At 37.4% G+C, this 24,906-nt stretch overlaps 1 protein-coding gene across 3 annotated transcripts in view; it reads left to right on the top strand.

Annotated features, from left to right (window-relative positions):
* Window positions 1-24,906, top strand: part of Tbck (TBC1 domain containing kinase) — a 125,747-nt gene that overhangs the window by 10,039 nt on the left and 90,802 nt on the right. For all 3 annotated transcript variants that reach the window (XM_075981313.1, XM_075981311.1, XM_075981312.1), the window contains exons 4-10: window positions 11,104-11,218; window positions 11,453-11,526; window positions 16,751-16,892; window positions 19,469-19,529; window positions 21,298-21,359; window positions 22,499-22,560; window positions 23,375-23,523. In XM_075981313.1, the coding sequence (XP_075837428.1) occupies window positions 11,104-11,218; window positions 11,453-11,526; window positions 16,751-16,892; window positions 19,469-19,529; window positions 21,298-21,359; window positions 22,499-22,560; window positions 23,375-23,523 (665 nt within the window). The remainder of the gene's footprint in view (window positions 1-11,103; window positions 11,219-11,452; window positions 11,527-16,750; window positions 16,893-19,468; window positions 19,530-21,297; window positions 21,360-22,498; window positions 22,561-23,374; window positions 23,524-24,906) is intronic.

Below are 24,906 nucleotides of genomic sequence, written 5' to 3'. Positions count from 1 at the left end.
TGTAGGGATCCTGCTGAGATGTCCTCAGAATAATTGCAATATGTCCAAAATAGGGTTGTTATGAAGGCTGTCCAACCTTTGCATGAATATGGGCTGCTTGGCTGATATTACCCCAAAGCTTCCACCATAAGACAAGAGTGTCACACAGGCTTGTGTCTGTATTTGACTGGTCTAAACATTCACAGAAAGCATTAATACTTAATGAAAACAACATGAAAGTAGTAATTCTAATAGCATATAGCAGTATATGATAGTATTTAATAGTACCTAGTAGTGCTTATCTCCTGCCTTAGTCCTCCAGGGAGAGGTGTGTCCCTCTCACTATTGGTTACTCTTGTGTTAGCCATTAACTCTATCTCTTCTGGGATGGCTCTACTAAGGTGGGTGACCATAGACGTCACAGAGAATGGACAAAAAGTCAAAATGACAGCAAACAGTGACTGAGTGTGGTAATTCATGCCTGCAAGCCTAAAACTCAGAAGGTTGATGCAGGATTAATGCCACGAGGTCAAGGCCAGCCTTCACTACATAATAACACAAAACAAGGTGCACTAAGATAGTGCTAACACCAGCTAAGAATATCTGAAATTATGGGGAATCCTATGTCTTCTTCTGTCCTTGGCAACCAACAAGTACACACATGGTGCACATACATACAGGCAAAATACTCAAATACATAAAATAAATAAATAAATCTAAAAAATATTTAAGAAAAACTTAGACAAAAGAAGTTGGTAACTAAAAAGAAAAATTTCCAAATGTATCCTTCCACAAGGATTCTCCCCATTTTTCTTTTCAGTATTTTATAAACATTGAATTGTGCTATATTAGGATGCACTCTGTGATGCTTTGCTATGAGATCATATCTACTATCACATGAAACATTCTAGCTTTCCATCCATGTTTTAGACATGATGAATCTCACAACAGGAACATCAGCAAGTCTGAGTGAAGAAGTCACATTTCTTCAATAAGTCACATTTTTGTCTATATTTGATCAAAGTGTTAGTGACAGAAACACAGAGTAAGATTACAAACAAAATTCTCCTTGATTTTTACGTGCTTTACGTTTTATAGTGTTTTTTAATTTTTATTTTTTTTCTCTGAAGTGTAATGCATCAGATTTCTTTTTTTTAATTTTTTTTATTGAGAAAAGGAAAAAAAAGTTTCCGCCCCCTCCCAGCCTCCAATTTCCCTCCCCCTCATCCCACCCTTCTCCTCCCCCTCCCCCCACTCCTCTCCTCCTCCCTCTCCAGTCCAAAGAGCAGTCAGGGTTCCCTGCCCTGTGGAAAGTCCAAGGTCCTCCCTCCGCCCCCCCCCCGTCCATGTCTAGGAAGGTGAACATCCAAACTGGCTAGGCTCCCACAAAGCCAGAACATGAAGTAGGATCAAAACCCCACAGAGAAGTCGACAAATGGAATCCTATAGAAGACCCAAATTTTAACCCACAAACCTATGATCACCTCATTTTCGATAAAGGAGCTAAAAGTATACAATGGAAGAAAGAAAGCATCTTCAACAAATGATGCTGGCACAACTGGATGTCAACCTGTAGAAGAATGAAAATAGACCCATATCTATCACCATGCACAAAACTCAAGTCCAAATGGATCAAAGACCTCAATATCAGTCCGAACACACCGAACCTGATAGAAGAGAAAGTGGGAAGTACCCTACAACAGATGGGCACAGGAGATCGCTTCCTAGGTATAACCCCAGCAGCACAGACACTAAGGGCAACATTGAATAAATGGGACCTACTAAAACTGAGAAGCTTCTGTAAAGCAAAGGACACTGTCACTAAGACAAAAAGGCAACCTACTGACTGGGAGGAGATCTTTACCAACTCCGCAACAGACAAAGATCTGATCTCCTTAATTTTTATTTTATAAAGAAGATACTGACTTTTATGGGTTTTTGCAATTTCTTCCTGAGAAATGTGTTTAAATGTCAGTGTAAATAAAGTCTTGTTTTTAATCATTCTGGTAACAAGTTTGTGGTGGTTTCAATGTGCATGCACCCCAGAGACTCATATGTTTGAATACTTGGTCCTAGTTGGTGGAACTTTTGGGAAGGATTAGAATATGTGGCCTTGTTGGAGGAGATGTGTTGCTAGTGCTGCTGGACTTGGAGGCTTTAAAAGTCCACACTTTCCAGTTAACTCTCTCTGCCTCATGGCTGTGATCTCAGGATGTAAACTCTCAGCTATTGCTCCAGTGCCATGCCTACCCGCTGCGATACTGCCTTCCATGATGGTCATAGACTCACCCTCTGAAACTGTGAGCCCAACAGACTCTTTCTTCTGCAAGTTACCTTGTTCATGATGCTCAGAATAATAACTAAGGCAAGGCTAGAATGTAATATTTTCCATGGAAATTTGAATACAGCATTACTTCCTACCTTCCAGTAAAAGTCATCTAGCCAGCCTCAATTCCAAGTTGTTACTGATTGTTGTAAATTTATTTTGTTAAGAACCGCCTGTCTTTTCCTTATTGGACTTGCAATGGTCAGAGGGTGCTTCATGTGCTGCAGAGTTAATCACTCTGTAGCTTGTTTATGAAACAAGCAAGTGCCATCATTTTTTAAGGCTTATAAACTAGTTTTTACCACCAGAAGTCAGTGATCTGGACCTGTGAGAAAGAAAGCTCTCCAGAGGTTTCATCTGTGAGTTATCTTCACTTATCTATTGTATATAACCTGCCTCCATAAGCTGCTACTTCTCTGGTTGTCATTTATAGTTCACTTTCTACAGAAAATCACATCATTCAAAACATAACTAATTTGATAGAGATGTTGAGGAAAATTTAAATTCAGTTAAAATTTGTGTGACAGAGTAAGGGAATTAAAACTAGAAGCTGAGAGATGAGTCTTGCACATTACCAATAAAAATGTTAAAGCATAAAAAAATGTTAAAGCATTAGATCTTATTGGATCTGTGGTGTATCTTCATTTAGTATTTGTAGATGCTGCTCAGGGCAGTTTTTATCATATAGATAGTTGTTTCAACTATATTTAAAAGACTGTTTGTGTTGCTTTGTTGCTTTTATTGAAAAGCAGATGGCAATTTAAATGTGTAGGTCTACTTTGGGGATTTATATTTTGCATCAGTTACCTATTTTTCCATATATATGATGAGTGTGTGCTATGTAGATTACTATAGCTTCACAGTACATTTTAAAAGCTGCCAATGCAAGTTTCCATCATCAGCATCTTTCAAGATTACTTTAGCTCTAATTGGTTTTTTGAATTGTTTTCACATAAATATTGTAATAAGCTTCGTACTTTTCAAAAGTGTCTGTTTGATGTTGTATTGAGGTGTGATTATACTGATAGGCCAGTTTGGGAGGCGATGACATCTTTACGGTCTCTAGTTATCCAGTAGACTAACACACTGTCTCTATAAATTTATAAAGCTTTATTCCTCCCTGCAGTGTTTTGTAGTTTTTTTTTCAGTCACAAACCAATTATTTAATAGAAGCTATAAAAAGTATAGCTGATAAAATAATTCAGAAGAATATTTAAAATATCTCAAAAGATTTAAAATAGGAGGACACTTTATAAAAAGCTGTGTTGGTTATTATTGAGTTTTTGGATTTAGACTACACAGTCCTTTTATACTCATCTTTGTATTTTATAAACTCCCTTGTAATGTTTTGTAGTTTTTAATATATGGTTTTTCCTGTTGCTAAATGCAATACTAAATATTTTGTTTTGATATGAGTATCTAAGAAATTATATTTTATTTCCATTTTTGTTGTTAATATATAACAATATAAGTGAATTTTTTCAAATTCAGTTTTCTTTCCTATGACCCTATTGAACTAAGTTTTGTGTTATTTCAAATAGTTCTTTTGCAGATTTCTTAAGAGTTTCTGTGTAAGCAGCCATACTATCAATGCTAAAATATGTTTACACTCCTTTCTAAAAATTCATATGGCTTCTTATTATCTTGATCTATTTCACAAAATTGAACTTTTGCTGGATAATTTAATGCATATACTGATGGTCATATTTCCTTGGTTTCAAATATTAGAGAAGAATATTCAACATTTTACAATTATGTATGATATTTGCAATAATATTTTCATAGGTGCCTTTTTTTATAAGATTAAAAATTTTAAAGCAGAATAAAAGATTGAGTGTGTCTGTGTTGATAATAAAGTTATTTTAAAGATAAAAACTTTATTACAAAAATATTCAAACGTATTAAATGGTGACTTTATTCTCACAGATAGATTAGGACTCTATTTTGCTGGTTATTTTGCAGCAGGAAAATTGGGGAATACAGGCATAGTTGTTAATTTATAAAATCCTCCCATTTAATGGAAAGCATAGTGTCACGTTGTTTTTAAAGACCCTGTGGTGTTTAGAGGAGGAAAGGATCTTGTGGATCATGTGTTTTGCTTTATCCTTAAAATAATGAGTTTTACAATCTGCCGTAGATCACTGATCTTAGCTGCTGTTTAGTGCATATTCCTCACCTTGTAAACTTACAGAGTGAAGCAAGATAGATTTGAAACAGTCTCAAGTGTAGCGAATCAATTCTGGAGTTTCCTGTTATCAAATCAGGCCATGTTTCCTTGTGTATTTTGATCTTAGCAAATTGTTTGTTGAAAAGAAAACATACCCAGAGTTCTGATTGAAAGTTGATTTTCCATTGTTTGTGTCTCATTGCCAATAGATAGAATTCCAGACGTGCAGCATCCAACAACTTCACTTATGTTAAAATAAATGCTGAGTTGTAAAATGTTGGGAGCAGTGAGACCCCAGATCCTAAATTTCTTGTAAACAACTTGTTTTCCCTGATCTGAGTGCCTACAGCTGCTCTGAGCACGAGACCCTCAGGAGTTCCTGATGGCAGGAGAGTGGTTTCTGGTGGGTTTGGCTGGGGCGTGGCTATCTCTATATAATCTGCCCCTGAACACAATAAAGGGGGCATTCTTGGGTAATTCAAGGATGAACCCATCTCGCTGTCTCTCTGTCTGTGTATGTCTGTGTATTTTAACCTCCAGCCCCCTTGCCCGAAGCTTGCGAACTGGGTAATAGCGCACCTAGCGCAGACACGCCCAACCTAACAACTTCAGACATAGTGCAAGTATTTTTATACCTTCTTTGAATATTCTTTGGTAATTTGTGAAAGTCCCATTGCCAAGCATGTGAATCTGAGGGAAAATGAGTTATTTAATTTAGCATAAAATACATAAACTCAATAGTAAAAGGTTTTCTCTTTCAATTTTTAAACTATTTCCTCTGGGGCTGGAGAGGTGGCTGAATGGTTAAAAACAGGTACTGTTCTTGTAGAGGACACAAGATCAGTTCCTAGTACTTCATTGGTGGCTCACCAACTACCTATAACTCCAGTTCCAGATCACCCTCCTCTGGATACCATGGGTACCTGTGTTCATCTGTGTACATGCCCCAAACAAATACACATATATTCCATAATTTAAAGGAATTAAATATTAAAATAATTTTTAAATGCTACTGAAAAAGTGATGTTTCAATTAAAATTTCCAAATGTATTAGCATATCATTGAAAAACACCATGTCTTCTGATTTTGAATTTATAAGATAAATATTGAAAAATTATATATTTAAGATCTTTTTTAATCATGAGAGTATAGGAGAGATTCTTTAGAATAAATAGAATTATATGCTTGCAATATCATTTGAGTATTAATCAACAGTGTTTTTTCCTCTCCATTTTTTATATCATACGGTAGCTAACTATTCTTCATCTGTTTTCTCTTCCTTAACTTTTTACCTCAGGCTGATAAGAAAATTTAACCAAAGGAAAATGTATATGGAAAGGATTAGGATTTTTATAAGGTGGAAAAACATGTTGAACTTATATAGTCTAGAATTGTTCCCTTTTTGGTTTGCTGACAGTATGTGTGTTTTGGCTTATGCAGTGGCCTTTAGAAATATCACGGATCATTGATTTGAGGAAATAACATGTGTGGTTTTAGTTAACACTTCTATATGAATGATTTCCAAGTCTATCTCAGCAGTCCTATATGAATGATTTCCAAGTCTATCTCAGCAGCCCTGACCTCTGGTTTGCTTCCCTGGTTTCCATTTCTTGCAGTCTGATAGAATCTCTTCTTGGAAACATTGCAGATACCTGAGGGAATTGGTGGTTTATTTGTCAAGTTAACAGAATCTAAATTCACCTGGGACAAGAGCCTCTGAGAATGTCTGTGTGGGATAATCTTAATTATGATCATTGATGTAGAAGAACACACTCACTGTGGGTAACACCATTCCCTGGGTATGGAGTCCTGGACTGCTTAAGAGAGGTGAAAGCAAGCTAAGTTCTAGCATGCATGCATTAGTTCACTGCTCTCTGCTTTTGATTTTGGATGTAACACAGCCAGTTCTCTCAGGCTTTGTCACTGTGACTCTCCTTCCATGATGGACTGGGAGTGGGAGCCAGATAAACTTCCTTCTTGGAGTTGGCTTTTGTCATAATTTATCACAGTATCTGGAAAGGAAACTAAGGTTCTCTTTGAAAACAAATTTACAATTTACCCAAGTATTATAGAATTTTTTACTAGTCCTTATACCACTAACTATTTCTACAGCCTCCAAAAAAATAGTTATACCAGCTAATTACCAAGTGTTTAAACCAATGGGTGTCTTCTAATGTAGAATGCATTTATTCCAACCTCAAAAATACCAAAGTTTTATTGTAAAGGAGACAGAGACAGAGACCCACATTGGAGCACCGGACAGAAATCTCAAGGTCCAAATCAGGAGCAGAAGGAGAGAGAGCACGAGCAAGGAACTCAGGACCGCGAGGGGTGCACCCACACACTGAGACAATGGGGATGTTCTATCGGGAACTCACCAAGGCCAGCTGGCCTGGGTCTGAAAAAGCCTGGGATAAATCCGGACTAGCTGAACATAGCGGACAATGAGGACTACTGAGAACTCAAGAACAATGGCAATGGGTTTTTGATCCTACTGCACGTACTGGCTTTGTGGGAGCCTAGGCAGTTTGGATGCTCACCTTACTAGACCTGGATGGAGGTGGGTGGTCCTTGGACTTCCCACAGGGCAGGGAACCCTGATTGCTCTTTGGGCTGATGAGGGAGGGGGACTTGATTGGGGGAGGGGGAGGGAAATGGGAGGAGGTGGCAGGGAAGAGACAGAAATCATAAATAAATAAATAAATACATACATACATACATACATACATACATACATACATACATACATACAAAGTGTCTGAGACTCCGGAGTGTGAACCCCATCCAAAACATATTTTTAAGTTACTTACTTCCGTAAAATGGCACAGAGTAAACCTATTCCTAAGAGAAGGGGTAAAAAAATAAAAGAAAACCATAGCCTAAATCAAGACTGAAGCACAGCAGGACAAATGGTATACCCTGTAGCACCACCTGGCACTGAGGGCTCCCTGTAATCAGAGGCCAAAAGACGTGGTTGCTGAGCTCCACAGCCTTCCCACCAGCAGCAGCATGCTTTCACTTTCTCTTGGATTGGCTTTAGTTGGTACCTGAACTTTCCTTTGACTATGTACCAGATTACTGTCATCTTTAGCCTCTTGCTGAGGTCTACATAGCAACACAAGCCTGGCCTTCATAGCTTTGCATAGTAGTCTTTCAAAGCCTCTTTTCAAGAAATATGACTCAGACACGCATTACCTAGTATCACCAGCTTTTTTTTGGAACCTTAGAACAAACCTTTATAACTCCCTTTCTCATGTTGCATCATAGGATGGTGATAAATTCTACTGTTGCTGCTGCTGTTGCTTAGCATGTAGTCTGGCTACTTTAGACCATTGCTGTAGTGTCATCTCTGTGCCTTAGTGGCTGGATCTCTGGAAATATTCCCACGGCAACTGTTTTCCACTAGTACATCATGGAAGTTCTATGTTTTGGGACACTGTCCTTTCAAATAAGTGTTCTATAAGTGGGTGCTCTGTTTTATGTCTGTACATGAGTGAGGTATTATTTACAATTTTCCCCATGCAAAGTGTAAAGAAAGTACATGAATTCTCATCTATGGGGCTTTAACAATTACAGCTGCTTTGTCCATGTTCACCTTGTCTGTGACTTTAACTTGGTTTATGTTTTCTTCTTTACCAAACTGTACATATTTGGCATCTTTTGGTTCCTCTTTCTGCTCTTCTTTCTAAACTTGCTGTGACTGCCAATCTGGCTAAATAGCCACACTGCAGCCTGGATGATACCTAGTCTAGAAATTTCCTCTTCCAAGCAAGTAGTCCACTGCTTTTTAATTCAGCCACACTTGGTCCTCAACAAGACAAGCTTGTGTCCAGATGACTTGCCAGAGTGTAACATGGATGGCCTCTAGGCTCATTTCCAATAGAATGCTTGTTCCATTTGAAACTTGATGAGAGACCGTTTATGGTCTCATTTCTATTAGCATCCTGGTCTTTCACACTCCCATCAGAATCATTTACTAAGCTTTCCATATAGCATTCTCAGACATCACTAACCTGTGACTCCAAAATTCTAAATTCTTCCTATAAACAAATTCCAGAGGCCTAGGAACATATGGTCAGGCTTATCATGGGTACTCTACTTCTTGGTCCTGATGTTCAATTTTAGTCATTTTTTTGTTACCATAACAGAATGTCTGGCAGATAACTAAGTAAAGAAGGGTATATTCTGACTGATGGGTCAGTAGATACAATCCACTATGGGGAAGATTTGTTATTGGGAGCTTTTGTGTGCTTGCCTGCATCTGGGCAAAATGGGAAATAATGGAGTCCCTATCTTAATCCCCTCAAATGGCCCTGTGTGTCCCATTGACACACAATATCCAAAAGGTCCTTGAACAGTGTTACCAACTGGGTGAATCAATGACTCAAGCATGAGTCCAGATGAGACACACTACTTCAAACTATACCACAGAAACTAAAATTTACAGACTTAAACTGATGCTCAATGCTAGTTATTTATAAGTTTCAACTTTGGAGTTGTCTGATTTAGATAAAGCCTTAGATTGTGTTGGGGGGAGGGGATACACATGCAACTGCACACAAGTGAACTGTTACATGTTAACTATTAGATATTTTTATGTTGTTATTAAATTATAATTACATTGCTTAAAAAAGATTTAATTCTCAAATTTGTTGACCAATTAAGAGAAACAGTTTTAAAATAAGTAAGTCTGAGATATGTCTTTAGTCCTAGCACTTAGAAGGCAGAGGCAGGTATGTCTGAGTTCAGTGCCAGCAAGTTCTAAGACATCAAGGGCCTTGTAGTGAGACCCTGTCCCAGAAATAAACACTGTCTTCCCACAAAATCCCTCAAAACCAAACAAGTGTACTAAATTCCAAAGATGCCGTTCACCATTGTCTTCAGTATTTAAAACAGTAATATTTTCCTTCTCTTTTTATTTTATGTTTCAAAATAAATTTTAAAAATTAAACCCTAAGTGTATAAAGAGACAGAAAAGTAAGTCTGATTTATTGTGTGATTCAAACTGAAAATACTGAGCCTTTAACTGTGATTCCTATATCGTCTCAAACAGTAGCCAAGAATGTAGCTAATTAATTTCAGAAACTTTACTTTTTAAAATTTTACAAATAAAATTTATTTTGATACACACACCCCTTCATTTTATCATGAATGTAATTTTGACATACACATCTAATATTAATTGATAAAAACACTCTTAGGAAGTAGAATGAGTTTTCTGTATTCAGTGTTTAAAAATTGGTTTAATGAAAACAATCACTGTAAAGATTTGATTCCAATTCCATAAGAAATCTGTGTTGAAATACAATGCAGCTGAGGACCTCTAGTGTCACTGCTAAATATGGCATTAATTTATAAGCTATTGTGAAGTGTGTGTGTGTGTGTGTGTGTGTGTGTGTGTGTGTGTGTTGTGAGAGGAGAGGAAGGAGTGGGTGTGGGGACAGCGAGGGAGAGAACAAGAGTAATAAGAGAAGCTAAAGTTAACAGATAGAGGCAAATGAGATGCTTAAACTATGTTTTTGTCATTTAAAACATTTTCTTAACATTTTAATTAAAATATATTTACATAACTTCCCCTTTTCTTCCTCCCCTTCAGCCCCTCTTATATCCCCCAATTTCAAATAATAGCCTCTTTGGTAATTATTACTGTTACATATAAATATATGCACAAGTATGTAAATACAGCCCGTTGAGTACATTTTTTGTTATTTGTGTGTATATGACTTCAGGGCTAACTAAGCTATATTGGATAACTAATAAGGGCAGTCAACTCTAAGGAAGGCTAAATCTCCTCTCAGCAGTCAGTCATCTGTAGTTCTTGGTGGAGAGCTGGGACTCTGGGCGATTTTACCCCTTCCTCACTAGCATATCTATTGATACTGTCATTTTTCAGGACTTGTTTATGAGGCCCCTTCTAAGTCAGTCTCCCTGACATTCTCACTAAAAATCTTTCCATGCCCATCTTTAGTAGCCTTGCCTGAGCCATCTCCATGCAGCAGTTGTGCCGCAGATATGTCCACTGGGAAGATATATATATTCATGGACTTAGACTCAATGGTTTTCATTGATTTGGTCCAGATATTTTAAATATTACTGGTAATTTGGTAAGATAAACAGGCTGGTGAGTGACAAAAGTACCCCATTCTGCTATAAGTACTGTGTACTACTCAAATTAAAACCTTCCCTTGGAAAAAGAAAGATGGTTTTTATTGTAGCCCAAACTGTAAGATTCTATAGCACAAGCAAATGTTCTAATTAGGGAGTCTAAAATATGTAGAATTAGATATGTGTGTATACATATGTCACATATACTTAACATAAATATATGTACACACATGTTTGGTTTTTTGAGATAGTGTTTCTCTGTGCCTATCCTAGAACTCACTCTGTAGACCAGGCTGGCCTTGAACTCACAGAGATCCCCCTGTCTCTGACTACCTAGTGCTGGGATTAAAGGTGTGTGCCTTCACCACCCAGGGAAGTAGCTATTTTGAAGATATATGTGCTCCACTGTGTCTGCATGGAAGAGGTACAACAAAGCATCACTGAATGCTTTTAGTACATCTCATTTCCCTTGAAACGGACTTTATTTACCTTGTAATTGATCTCTGATTTTTTGTTTTCTTTGTAGCTATACAAAGGTTTTGTGCATAGCATTTGAGGTACTTCAGGGCTTACAATACTTGAACAAGCATGGCATAGTACACCGGGCGCTGTCTCCTCATAACATCCTGTTGGATCGAAAGGTAATTTTCAGCTAATAATAGATAGTTTTATGTTGCTTGAGAATGAAAGCTACTGAAATCCTGCATTAATCAGAGAAATAAGACTAATAATGTTTCAGAATAATACAGTAATAACTGTATAAAATGATGTATTTGTGGCAAACAAAAAACTTTTAAAATTTATTGTTTGCCAAATTAAAATTTGTCATTTGTATTAAGATATTTCATAGTGATTTTCTCTCTTTTTAATTGTAGGGTCATATTAAACTGGCTAAATTTGGACTTTATCACATGACAGCTCATGGTGATGATGTCGATTTCCCAATAGGGTAAGGATTGTTTTCCTCTATTTTGAATTCTATCTTAACCTTGATGAACTTCGATAGTATATATTTGGTTAGTGGTTCTTTTTTGGGGGTGCGGGGTTTGAGACAGGGTTTCTTTGTGGTTTTGGAGCCAGTCCTGGAACTAGCTCTTGTAGACCAGACTGGTCTCGAACTCACAGAGATCCACCTGCCTCTGCCTCCCGAGTGCTGGGATTAAAGGCGTGCGCCACCACCGCCCAGCTTGGTTAGTGGTTCTTGACATGAAAACAGTTTTCCTTATTTACTACATTTTATTTTTCTATATACTTCGTTAACAAGTAGACAATGAGTATTTCCCCAGTATCTCAAAGATTCCTGAATTGATTTTTAGCAGAACAGAAACAAAGAGTCACAAATCATTGGCTGTGTTTACCTTATGATATTCCTTAATTAATTGCATTTCATTAGGAATTAAGTGGTGTAAGGTAAGAAAGCAGACCAGATTTTAATGATAGTGTGCTCATTTATAGGCTGGAAAACGCCAGTTGTTTTACTTTCAGTTTAATGCTTTATGTTTAGTGTTCCTAGCTCCCAAAGACAGAAGTGTATCTTTAGATTCAAGTTGATTCATTGTGGGTATTGGAAGTAATGAGATAAATTACAAGTATAGTAAAGAAGTCCCTTTAATTGTTTCTGGTGTGAAATTCCAGATCTATGCTGCCTTCCGAGAAATGAGTGGAAATTTATTTATGGTATATTTAGATAAATGTTTCTGATAGAGACAGCTGTATTGTTGCATGATTCCTCTGAAACATTTTCAAGATGTAATCTTTTCCCTTACATCTCCATTATTTTTAACAAAAATAAGAAAAAGGATTTCTGATGTCCTTCAGCTTCTCCATGTTAACATTTCACTGTACTGAAATTGTCTCTCATCTCCTGTGCTTGAATTTGTGTCTGTCTGATATTTTTGTGGCAGCCTGAGTAGACATTGGCTTTTTATCCCTAAAACTTACACTTATATTCTACAAGAGGGACTTCTCCTACATAGCTTCAGAATAATGATGAAAACAACCAAACCAAACTTATCTAACCTAGAAATCGTAATCATATTTATTCCTATGCAGTGTGGCAGTTTTTGATAGTATTCCTTTGTGTTTGCTCCATGGGCTCTCAAAAATCCGTCCTCCACATAGTACCAGGAGTCTCATGGAGAAAATTCCCAAAGAAGAATATTGCTTAAATTTTTAGAATTTTTGGAAAATTTCACCTTTGTTCTAAAAACTTAGATTATAGGTTTATTTTTTCCTTTTTTTTTTTCTTTTGCCTTTTTGAAACAGATTCTCTCTACATATCCCTGACTGTCCTAGAACTTATTGTGTAGACCAAACTAGCCTCAAACTCACAGAGATCCACCTGCTTCTGCTTCCAGAGTGCTGGATAAAGGTGTGTTCCACCATGCCTGGCCTGTAGGATTTTGGTTTTTGTTTAGTTTGTTTGTTGGTTTGTATCATTGTCAAACGCTGATCTGGAACTCACGTATAATCCAGGCTATTGAGACTTCAGTCAGTAAGGAAACATTTATTGAGCACTTTCTGTCCTTTATGTATTTTGTGCATAAAGCTAATACTAGTTCTCAACCTTAAATAACTTACTCTTCAGTTGGCAAATTTTCTGTACTGAGGGCTTATTTATTAAGATACAAATTCATAAACTTAACATTTCACATACATTCAATGGTAGAGAATAATTTTATTCAGAAACATAAAAATGATATAGTAATAATTAACAAGTGCCAGGCAGTGCACTCTGGAAGCAGAGACAGGTGGATCTCTGTGAGTTCAAGGCCAGCCTGGTCTATAAAGCAAGTTCCAGGATTTCCTCTAAAGCTATACAGAGAAACCCTGTCTTGAAAAATAAACAGGAAAAAAAATAGTTAACAAGTTCTTATGGAAGAAAACATCTTTTTTTATTATAAGTTCATAGTTAAGTTCAAGCTCCTTCATTGAGTTATCATTACCATTTGCCATAAAGATCTATAATAAACATGAATACTATTACATCTGCATTTTGTCTAAATCAACTTCTATCAAAGAAAATAAAAATAACACAAAAGTTACTTTAAGTTTCTGGCTTACATTTAAGATTACATTAGGTTTTGGTGATAAATAGAAGTGAATTTTTTTTTTAATTTTTTTATTGATAAAAGGAGGATAAAGAAAAGAAAAAAAAAACAAATTTCCACCTCCTCCCACCAGCCTCCCATTTCCCTCCCCCTCCTCCCACTCTTCTCCCCCTCCTCCCACCCCTCTCCCCTTCCCCCCACTCCTCTCCCCCTCCCTTTCCAGTCCAAAGAGCTGTCAGGGTTCCCTGCCCTGTGGTACGTCCTAGGTCCTCCCCCCTCCATCCATATCTAGGAAGGTGAACATCCTGACTGGCTAGGCTCCCACCAAGCCAGCACATTGCATAGGATCAAAACCGCGTGCCATTGTCCTTGGCGTCTCATCAGCCCTCATTGTTCGCCATGTTCCGAGAGTCCAGTTTTATCCCATGCTTTTTCTGGTAACAGTCCAGCTGGCCTTGGTGAGCTCGCAGTAGATCATCTCCACTGTCTCAGTGGGTGGGTGCACTCCTCGTGGTCCCGACATCTTTGCTCATGTTCTCACTCCTTCTGCTCCTCATTGGGACCTTGGGAGCTCAGTCCAGTGCTCCAGTGTGGGTCTCTGTCTCTATCTCCATCCATCGCCAGATGCAAGTTCTAGGATGGTATGCAATATATTCGTCAGTATTGCTCTAGGGTAGGGTCATTTCAGGTTCCCTATCCTCAGCTGCCCAGGGAACTAACTGGGGACCTCAGCTTGGGCACCTGGGAGCCCCTCTAGGGTCAAGTCTCCTGCCCACCCTAAAGTGGGTCCCTTAACTAAGAATTGTGGTTCCGTGCTCCCCTATCCAACCTTCCTTTATCCCGATCCTCCTGTTTCCCCAAGTCCACCCTCCTTCCCTTCTACCTTTTCTCTCCCCATCTCCCCTAACCCCCATCCCACCCCACCCCCAAGATCCCACTTTTCCCCCCGGCAATTTTGTCTACTTCCCTTATCCAAGAGGATAACTATATGTTTTTCCTTGGGTTCACCTTCTTACTTAGCTTCTTTAGATTCGCCTATTGTAGACTCCGTGAACCCTATTTATGGCTAGAAACCAATTATGAGTGAGTACATCCCATGTTCGTCTATAGCAGTATTATTTGTAATAGAAGTGAATTTTTACGGCGTATCAATCATTTGGTTTTAAATGCTTTTGTAGACCTGGTCTTGTGTTAGCATTCAGCACAACTTACTTTGAAGTTTGAGTTTCAAAGAATCTTACTGGAAGCTATAAAGCACAAAGTGTGAAACCTTAGCCAGGAAAAATAAAATAAGTGATCAAACAGCGAGGCCAGAAAGAGCCTTTACATCAGAGGAGGCTCACAGTCACTGCCAGTGACAGATATTAAGGAATGTAAGTGTTACCATCTGCTTAGAAATATTGGAAGGAGTTAGAAATTGGGCATTAATTTTGATTGGACAGTAGCTTAATACCCTGGTAAAACTGCAAATGATAAAAGCCACTTGTATTTACCTTACCAGCCATGTTCAAAGTGAAGTTCTGGTAATTTTCGTTGAGTGTTAGAATGGGACACTTATAAGAAAGTTGCTGAAAGACAATGCCCTCCATTAAGGAGCCATTTTTAGGATCTTTATGAATTTCTGTCTGGTTAAAGAGGACCCAGAATTTTTAGAACAAGGGTTACTTCTATGCTTATGTCCAAAGTTTTTGGTCTACCAATTTAATTATAGCTTTGCTTGACTTTTCATTAACTGTACTATGATTTTCAATTCATATATTGGAAGTCAGGAATAAAAGTGAATAATTTACCTTTTACAACATTGGGTTTGTGTCACATATTCAATTTTTGTAGAGCATTTTTATCTATTAATATTTACAACAATTTTGTGAGGTGGGCATTATAAAAGACAAGTCAGATTTTACTGAAATTAAAGCACAGGTTTTGTTGGGGAAGAAATTCAGGGATAGAGCAATTGCAGAGCATGTATAAGGCTGTCTCTGGGGCTTCAAGACAAAAAAGCACTGTTCAAAGAGTGGAACACATGCTAGACCATTACATCTGGTGCTTTTTTATTAGACTTTTGATGTGGGATTTCCCTCTGTATGCTGTGAATATGTTTTCCCCCCATCAGTTAATAAAGAAGCTGCTTTGGCCAATGACTTAGAGAATCAGAAGAAGTAGTCTTCCTGAGGGAAGAGAACACCAATTGGTTATCCAACACTAAGTGCACATCCCTGGAAAATATGTACATACCAGTATTTGAATGTTTTAAAGTCTGTGGAACTTTTAAAGTTATACTGTTTTATATTACATTATTAACATCAGATTTTGGGGATAAACAAGAAAGGAAATTATTATATTATTATAATTTAATAATGATGTTTTTGCATATCAAGTTGATAAGGGATCATTTGTGCTGACACAAGCTAAAGACATCTGAGAAAAGAGAATCTTAATTGAAGATTGCCTCCATCAGATTGCCTTTAGGCAAGTTTGTAAGTTACTTTCTTAACAGGTGATGTGAGAAGGCCAAGCTCACAATAGGTGGCAGCACTCCTGAGGCAGTGGTCTTGTATAAAAAAAAGCAAGTAGAGAAAATCAGTAGGCCGCATTATTCCATGAACTCTGTTCCAGTTCATGCTTGAACTTCTTCTCACCCCTCAAGGATGGAGTAAAAATGTAAAATGGCACAAGCCTTTTCCTGTCGAAGTTGCTTTTGGCCAGTGTTTTATCACAGTAACAGTAAAGCAGACCAAGACCTGTTGAAAAGAATTACTTTATTTCAAAGGTCAAATGATGAAACAATTCACCATTAACAGAAGATCAAGTGGTCAGAGGAAAGAAAAGAACTAGAGGCCTGCTGTAATGCCGATATGATACAGTCACAGAGAAGAGCAAGAAACTAAACACATGCCACAGAGAGATATGATGTTTTTAAAATGATTTAGGACTCCTGTCTGTTCAGTTTCAATTCCTAGACACAAAGGCCCGTGTTTCTATGGTTAGTTCAAGATTCTAGTAATCTCTGTGGATTTATTTGTGTAGTATTTTTACATCTCATGCACTAATTATAAGAATGTGCTACTGTTTCTATAGCCATTGTAGCTCATTATAATTATTTGTTATTCACTTGTGTTATAGGTATCCCTCATATTTGGCACCAGAGGTAATTGCACAAGGAATTTTCAAAAGTACTGATCATGTGCCAAGTGAAAAACCATTGCCCTCTGGTCCCAAATCAGATGTGTGGTCTCTTGGGATAATTTTATTTGAGCTTTGTGTGGTACGTATAAAGAAGTATTAAATTAATAAAAAGATTGTGTGTTCATTAGAATTTACTTTTTAGAGAGAAAGTTTATGTAATAATGAAATAGTTTTCTGTGCAAATTGACTCTAAATAAATAGAAAAGGCGTATGTCTCAATTTGGCTTTATTTCTATTTTATCAGATAGAGAGAGGGAGACAGAGACAGGGTGAGAAAGATAGAGTGTATGAGTATACATATATGACATACTGTGTGTGCCTGGTGCCTAGAGAGGCCAGAACAGTGCATTGAATCCTCTGGAAGTAGAGTTACAGACGGTGATGAGCTTCCATGTGCGTGCTAGAACCAAACCTGGGTCCTCTGCAGGAGCATCAGTGCTTTCACTCTTGAGCCATGTCTCCAGTTTCCCTTCCCAGTTTCTTTCTTCATTTTTATTTTGATATTTCTCAATATGTTCAGGCTTTTACTACTTGTATAAACTAGTTACTGGTTGCAGGCCTTTCAAGGGATCTTACCCCTGGTTCTCCTCCCACCCCACACCCCCGTTTCTTCCTGACTGCCATGAGGTGAGCATACTCCTCTATTGCATGTTCCTACCGCCATGATATTCTGCCTTACCTGGGGCCCAAAGTCTTGGAACAGGCCAAGCATGAACTAAAATCTCAGAAATTATGAGCAAAATTAAATCTTCTCTACTTCTGTGTTGCTATCAAAGATAATTTTGACATAACCCTGAGAAACTCACAAAACACCAATCTGTTGTTTCTGTTATCTACAGAATTTTCCAAATATTTTGAGAGTAATCCTCTCCATTTATCCTTATCATTGCTAAGAATGTTTGACTTTTTTTTCATTTTGTGCTTTTAAGATCTAATTTGATAACAATAAGCAAATGTGCAAATTTGAGTTAAGTTTCGTGTTAGAAGACATAGCTGTTTTTTAGAAAGGGTTTCATTGTAGCCCAGGTTAGCCACAAACATTTTTCATGACTGAAGCTCGTCTTGAATTCCAGGCCCTTTTCTTTCTCTCCCAGGTGCTAGAACTGGAGTTATACATCACTATTCACAATTAAAACCCAGGGCTTCATTCATGCTAGGCAGGCCTCAATCTACCTGAGCTACATTCCCAGCCCTATTATCTTTCTGTTGCTACAAGCAAACAAAGTTTACAAGACTTAATTTGGATTCATAATTACAGATTTTTGAGTCCATAATTACTTGCTTGTTGCAGCTCCTGAGTTGAGGCAGCATATGACTGTAGAGATGTTTACTGAAAAGGGTGAAAGAGAGTGCTACAAAGATGTCTTAGTAGTTAAGAGCATTTACTGCTCCTGAAGAAGACCCAGATTTGGTTTCCAGAACCCATGTCTGACAGCTCACAACCATCTGTAGTTACAGCCACATGGGCTCCAACACCTCTGACCTCTGTGGGCACCAACACTCATATTGCACACACTCACACATGGCCAGAGAGAGAACAAGAGACAGAGAGAGGGGAAGGGAGAGAGAATATTTAAGAGTGTGTACATACAAAAAACAAATGGTTCCACTGTCCCATTTAGGGGCATACCCTCAATGATGAAGCAATTTCCCAGGAAGACCTGCCTCTTAACTTTTCATCACATCTCAATAGCAGTGGACTGGGGACTAAGTCTTCAGCATACAGGATTTTGAGATACATTCCAGATTCAAACTCTAGTCAGCTGCTGCACCAGGGCAGTGGTACTGGTGCTGAGATGGGAGTGGCAGGCCACAGAACAGGAGGGTCACTAACTGGTTGTGGGTGACTCTTTCTCAGGGGTTGGCAGCAGTGCCCAGCAGTGGGGTGGGGAGTAACTGGGAAGGCAAGAGCCTGGGGAAGGGTTGTGAGGGAAGCCTGGAATCCTGGGTGGGATGCAGTTCCACTGGCAGGCGGGTCACTCACCTGTTCTGGCTGGTATGGTCTGCTGTAATATGTATCTTCAAACAGCCTGTAATACCAGCTATTCTGGAGGTTGAGCTAGGAAGAACCAAGCTTGAGGCCAGACTGGAAAGACTGTCTTAGAGTATAAAAGGGCTAGGGACAGAACATAGTGGTACCATGCTGTTCTAGCAACTGTGCCCATCTAGCATACTTGAGTCCTGGGCTGGCCCCAGCTCCAAAAGCAACAAAGACGGCATAAAAACTCAGGCACTATTGGAACACACAGAATGCCAGTCTGAAGTAGCTTGAGAGAAAGAGGAACTGCTGTGGGTTGTTATCAGTGTGAACAATAGACTACTTCAACATGATACATAACTGAGGATTCCAGGGGTAGACTTCAGGTGATCTGGAAAAACTAACCATCAAGAATGTGTGGTTCTCAGAAGTGATCAGTGCCTGGGATACCATTTAGATCTAATGATTGTTAGGTGTAGGTGGCTTAAATAATAAATATTATACAACTCTTAAAAATGTTATTTGACTATGGCTCTTTGTGGTCAAGCTTAATTTAAATAATCAACAAAACTCTGGTAATAAATGGAAGTGACAATAACCTTCAGTTATGATACAGAAAGATTCCTAGGGAACGAAAATTCTAAATATTAATACTATTGTATTTGTCCATTATTTAGGGAAGAAAATTATTTCAGAGCTTGGATATTTCTGAAAGATTAAAATTTTTGCTTACTTTAGGTAAGTTTCATGTATTTGTGTTTCAACCATAAACATAATCTATAGAAACAGCTGTTGTCTGCATTGGAGTGTTCTCCTAGCACAGTGAAATGTGTGTCTTCAGGTTGATGGTGAGGTAAGCATCACAAGACATCATGAAAAGTGTCTTTTAAAATGTGTGGTTTTCTTTATTAATGAAGGAACTTGAACCTGCATGGAAAGAAATCTTAGTTTCATGATTTAGTCAAGTAAACTCTCTTGTATAATCAAATTAATAGAATTTAAAACTACTTCCATCCACCATGTCTAAATTTTGAGCTACCTTTCTATGTGACTAGTTGTATATATGAAGAACTGTCTATGAATAGTGTCCACTTTTCTTTATAATTGGCTTATATTTATTATGTTTGAAATTTATAGTAACAAATGTGATCTAATTTAGAGTGGAATAAGGTAAATATGTGGTCATAAGAGAGAAAACCTGATAGACTATTTTATATAAAGCTTTGACACATCGACGTTCCAGCAATAGAGTTTACAAATAATAAAACTTGTGGGAATAGTTAAGTATTTGAAAGTAATGAATTTTAACTAAATTGCTTAAAATTTCATCTGATTCATGATTTTTTTTTTTACCAAGAATAGATACTACATTTGTCAAGTAATTTGGTGTAGCCTGGTTAATAAAAAACCCAGAGACAGATTGGGGTTCAATCTGAAGGTCAGAAAAACAAAACAGCCTGCCATTTGCTGTTACCTCAAATTTAATCTGAATTGGCGATCCTGCCTCCAGGAATCTCAGAATGAGACTGTGCCTGAGAGCTGTCTCCTCTCATTTTATAATTCTCTCTAGTGCTGCAATTAAAGGCCTTCACTACTATCACCTGGTTTCTGTGGCAAACTAATATGACTACTGGGATTAAAGGTGTGTGTTATCACTGTCTGATCTGTAAGGCTGACCAGGGTGTCTGGTTTATTTTGTGATCTTCAGGCAAGTTTTATTTATTAAAATACAAATGAAAAATCACTACAGTTTGGAGCATTATTAAGTTAAATGTTTACTTTTTATCCCCAGAGATACATGAGTGCAGTCTTCAAACCTCATATGATAAAAATAAACTATTCTTGTAATCAGGAAAAGACAACTATAACAAACTTTCTTATTGGACTATCTTTGGATCACCAGCCTGCGAATAATGACCCAGAGACCGACTATTAATTATGAAAGCTTGGCCTTAGCTTAGTCTTGCACCCAGCTAGCTCATATCATTCAAATTTACCTGTTTCTATTAATCCACGTTCTGCCACATGGCTCGATTACCTCTTCTTAGTACTGCACACCTGGCTTACCCTGTGTCTGCTGGAAAAATACTGCACCTCAATTCCTGCTCTCAGTTCCCTTCTCTCTGTCTGAAAGTCACGCCTTTCCTCTCCTGCGTAGCTATTGGCCATTCGGCTTTTTATTACACCAATCACAGCAACATATCTTCATATAGTGTGCAGCTATTCCACAACAAACAACAGTGCCTTTAAAAATTCCTTGAAATTTCTTCCATATCTCTATTTAAGTTGCTATATTTTAGTACCTGTGCTTACCTAAATTGAGTGGGTAAGCCTCTGTTTTTATCAAAACATGTAAGGAAAGTTAATTTAAAAATGTTTTAGTAGCTTAAGCACCAAAACTACATTATGATATTTGGAAATGTTGTATCATGGTATCAAAACATATCTGGTTATTGTGATAGATTCAAAAGCAGTGCACACTAATCTTGCTTTCCTTTTTTCTTAGGCTGTGTGGATGACACTATAGTAGTTCTGGCTGAAGAACATGGTTGTCTGGACATTATCAAGGTTCGTTGTGCATCTGTTTGGACTGTCCTAACAGGCTATCTGAGAGTGGGTCATGAATGATAAATAAATAAATAAATATGAGATTAATAAAACATATCATCTCACAGTATTTTAGGCTGGAAATGTCAGGTAAAGGTTCCCACAGGTTCAGTTTTCTGATGAGGGAGGACACTGTCCTTACAGAGCAGAAAAGCAAGCTGGTGGAAGATGTTGTGGATGTGTGAATGTTTGATAAAATCCTATTCCCAAGATGAGAGCCCTGGTGACCTAATTATCTTTTACAGGTCCACCTCTTTTATTGCTATTTGTTTGTTTTTATTTTTATAATTTCTTGAGAATTTCTTATAAGGTTTTGATCACATTCATCCCCAATTTCTTTCCTAACTCCTCTCAGATCAACCCTTATCTCCCTACCCCTACAAATTCATGCCTCCCCCTTTTTGTAACCCATCAACTCCATTTGTGGGGCCCATATACTCCTGGGTGTGAGTCTGTCCACTAGAGTATGGTCTATCTACCAGGAGCCAAACCCTTACAAATAACTGGCTCTCTCCTCACTAGGAGCCATTAGCAGTCATTAGCTCCTCAACCTCTGGCTTTGAAAGTCTTTCCACCTACTCTTCCACAATAGTCACTGAGCCTTGCAGAGGGGTTATGACATATGGCTTATTCTGCACTTTAACAGTCAATTTCTGCCCAAACCACCATCTGCTGAACAAAGAAACTTCTCCAATATCATCTGAGAACTGCACTAATCTATGAGTAGAGAGGTAAGAATTTAAAAGGCACTATGAAACTATGTCTATTTAGCAGAATGAAAAGAGCAGGTTCATTCACTCTGCAACTCATCTCTTAATGTCATCTATGTGATATCAAGTTTCAAGACCTGATTTTAGGAAGGGACACAGTTATACCAGAGCAGTCTTTTTTCACATCAAGATACAATAACAAGTTATTAAAGCTATACTTATTTCTCTGCAGATGCTGGCTTTTTTTTTATCAGAGAATGACAAATGGCTATAAATTTAAATAAAGTCCAAATAAAGACTTTTTAAAAATCAAAGCTTAGGAGATTTAAATATTTCAATAAAATATATTTCTAGAATTGATCATTTATCTATTTTTTCTTTATTTGCTAGGAACTTCCTGAAAATGTGACAAATATTTTGAAGAAGTGTCTCACCTTCCATCCTTCTAAAAGGTGATTCCTTAAGACTTTAACTTATCCTGAGAACCTTTTCGTGTGGAGTTGATTTGATTTGATTAGGAGAGTGATGGACTAGGGGACCATAGATACATGTGTTGTATTTGGTGGGAGATTGATGGACCAGGGGATAATAGCTGTATATACAATAGTACATAAATGATATTAGTATTATAAATGTTTTTTGCTATAAAAGAAGTCAAATCATGGTCGGAAAACTGACATGTATGAAAAAAGCTTCTAATTCATCTCCTTGCCTCAAGAAGAAAATCAACTAAACAGGAGTGTCAGTACTCTTAGCTCTAATGACATTTGAATAATAACAAAAGCTTGTTGCCATTATGTATTATATACTGAGCTTGGCAGAATGTTAAGTTTGTAGTTGCTGATAAAAATTGAGAAAGATTTCCTTGACATTTTGTTTTCATTTCATGGTGTCACTTTTAATTACCTAGCTATTGCTAAGCCCCCTAAATATAATGCTAGAAAAGAATATATTCTAATTTGTCATGAGAAAAGGCACTTTATCAAGCCATGGTAGGGACAAAGGATAGTATTACAACAGAATTTGGGGTGTTTATAAAATGATTTTTGTTAAAAGATAAGGCGCAAACAGTTAACACACATAGGTAATTCAACACTGAGTTATTTAGTCGCAACAGCTAGACTCTGCTGAAGGGAGCGCCTTTGCTATTTTCTCTGCCAAGGAGTTATCTAAGACTTTACCTCCCACTTTCAATGTCTATTACATTTTGTATGAAAGTTTTTATGACTTTTCTCCATGCTGAGTGTTTTAAATGGTTTTCTCAAGGCCAACCCCAGATGAATTAATGAAGGACCAGGTCTTCAGTGAAGTGTCACCTTTATACACTCCCTTTATCAAACCTGCCAGTCTGTTTTCATCTTCTCTGCGGTGCGCCAACTTAACTCTGCCTGAGGATATTGATGACTTGTGTAAAGGTAAAGAGGAATAAAATATGTGATAATATGAGCCTTGTTTCCAAAAGAAGCCCCTTAGCCTGTTTACTTTTGAATTCATTAGAAACAGGTATTACATTATAGGGTTTTGTGGTTAATAGTCAGAGAACTGAGAGGTGATTCTTGTAGTTGGCTTTTTTTTTCTACTCTTTGTTCTTTGGGAGCCTACCACCCAGCTCTCAAATAAATACATGGAGACTTATTAATGAATGCTTGGTCTTGGCTTGGCTTGTTTCTAGCCAGCTTTTCTATTTTAAATTATCCCAACTACCTTTTGCCTCTGGGCTTTTGTCTTTTTTTATTCTATATTTCTTTCCTTTCTACTCCGTGGCTGACTGTGTTGCTGGGTAGCTGGCCCCTGGCATCTTCCTCTCCTTCTTTTTCTCCTTCCTCTTTTCTTTTTCTCCTCATATTTATTCTCTCTGCCTGGCAGTCTCACCTATCTTTTCTCATGCCTTGCTCTTGGCTGTTAAGCTCTTTTCTTAGACCAATCAGGTGTTTCAGATAGGCAAAGTAACATAACTTTAAAGAGTTAAACAAACGCAACATAAAAGAATGCAACATATCTTTGCATCATTCAACAAATATTGCACAGCATAAACAAATGTAACATATCTTAAACTAATATTCCATAACATTTCCCCCTTTTGTCTAAATAAAAATGAAATGATTTATTTTTAAGATAATAAAACAATATACAACAAAAACAGTTTTCAAGTAAGAATTACATTTACAATATTCATTCTATTTGTATTTAGCAAATTCAGAGAAAACACTCCATTATCTAACTTATCTTAGTGATTCTAAAGTTTCATACCTTATTTGCATCCCATAATAACTAAGGAGAACTATAACATTAAATATTTAGTCTTTTACACCATCAAAAACAGCAAAAGGATGTAATATTACCTAATAGCAGAAACATCTGATTGCCTGGACAGTTACCCCAAGTTCCTCTGCAACACTTCGTGTATCATGAAAAGTTTAGGTTAGTATACATCTTAAATGCCATATTCTATAGGTCTTTAACGTGTTTGAAAATAATTTATCTGTCTAAAATATACTTGTTTAACTTGAAAACATACCTAATGTAACTACAAGTTTGATTATTATAGATTAAGTAGCTACCTCATTTCTTAATTATCCATTGCATTTTTAAGTGAGCTGCATGAGCACAAAACCCCAAATAAGAGTAGAAACATATATACAGTATAGGAAAAATAACTCTAAATTTGTAGCAATATACCAAAATCCATGCCAATACAAAATATCTGAGATTAATAGTTGTCTTTTTATCCTAATTTCCCCTAAATGGTAACAAACATCCATAAACCACCAAAAAACCAACAACCACTCACACCCCGA

This window comes from Microtus pennsylvanicus, chromosome 7 (assembly GCF_037038515.1).
Source record: "Microtus pennsylvanicus isolate mMicPen1 chromosome 7, mMicPen1.hap1, whole genome shotgun sequence".
NCBI lineage: Eukaryota > Metazoa > Chordata > Mammalia > Rodentia > Cricetidae > Microtus > Microtus pennsylvanicus.
This window is presented reverse-complemented; position numbering and strand designations above follow the sequence as displayed.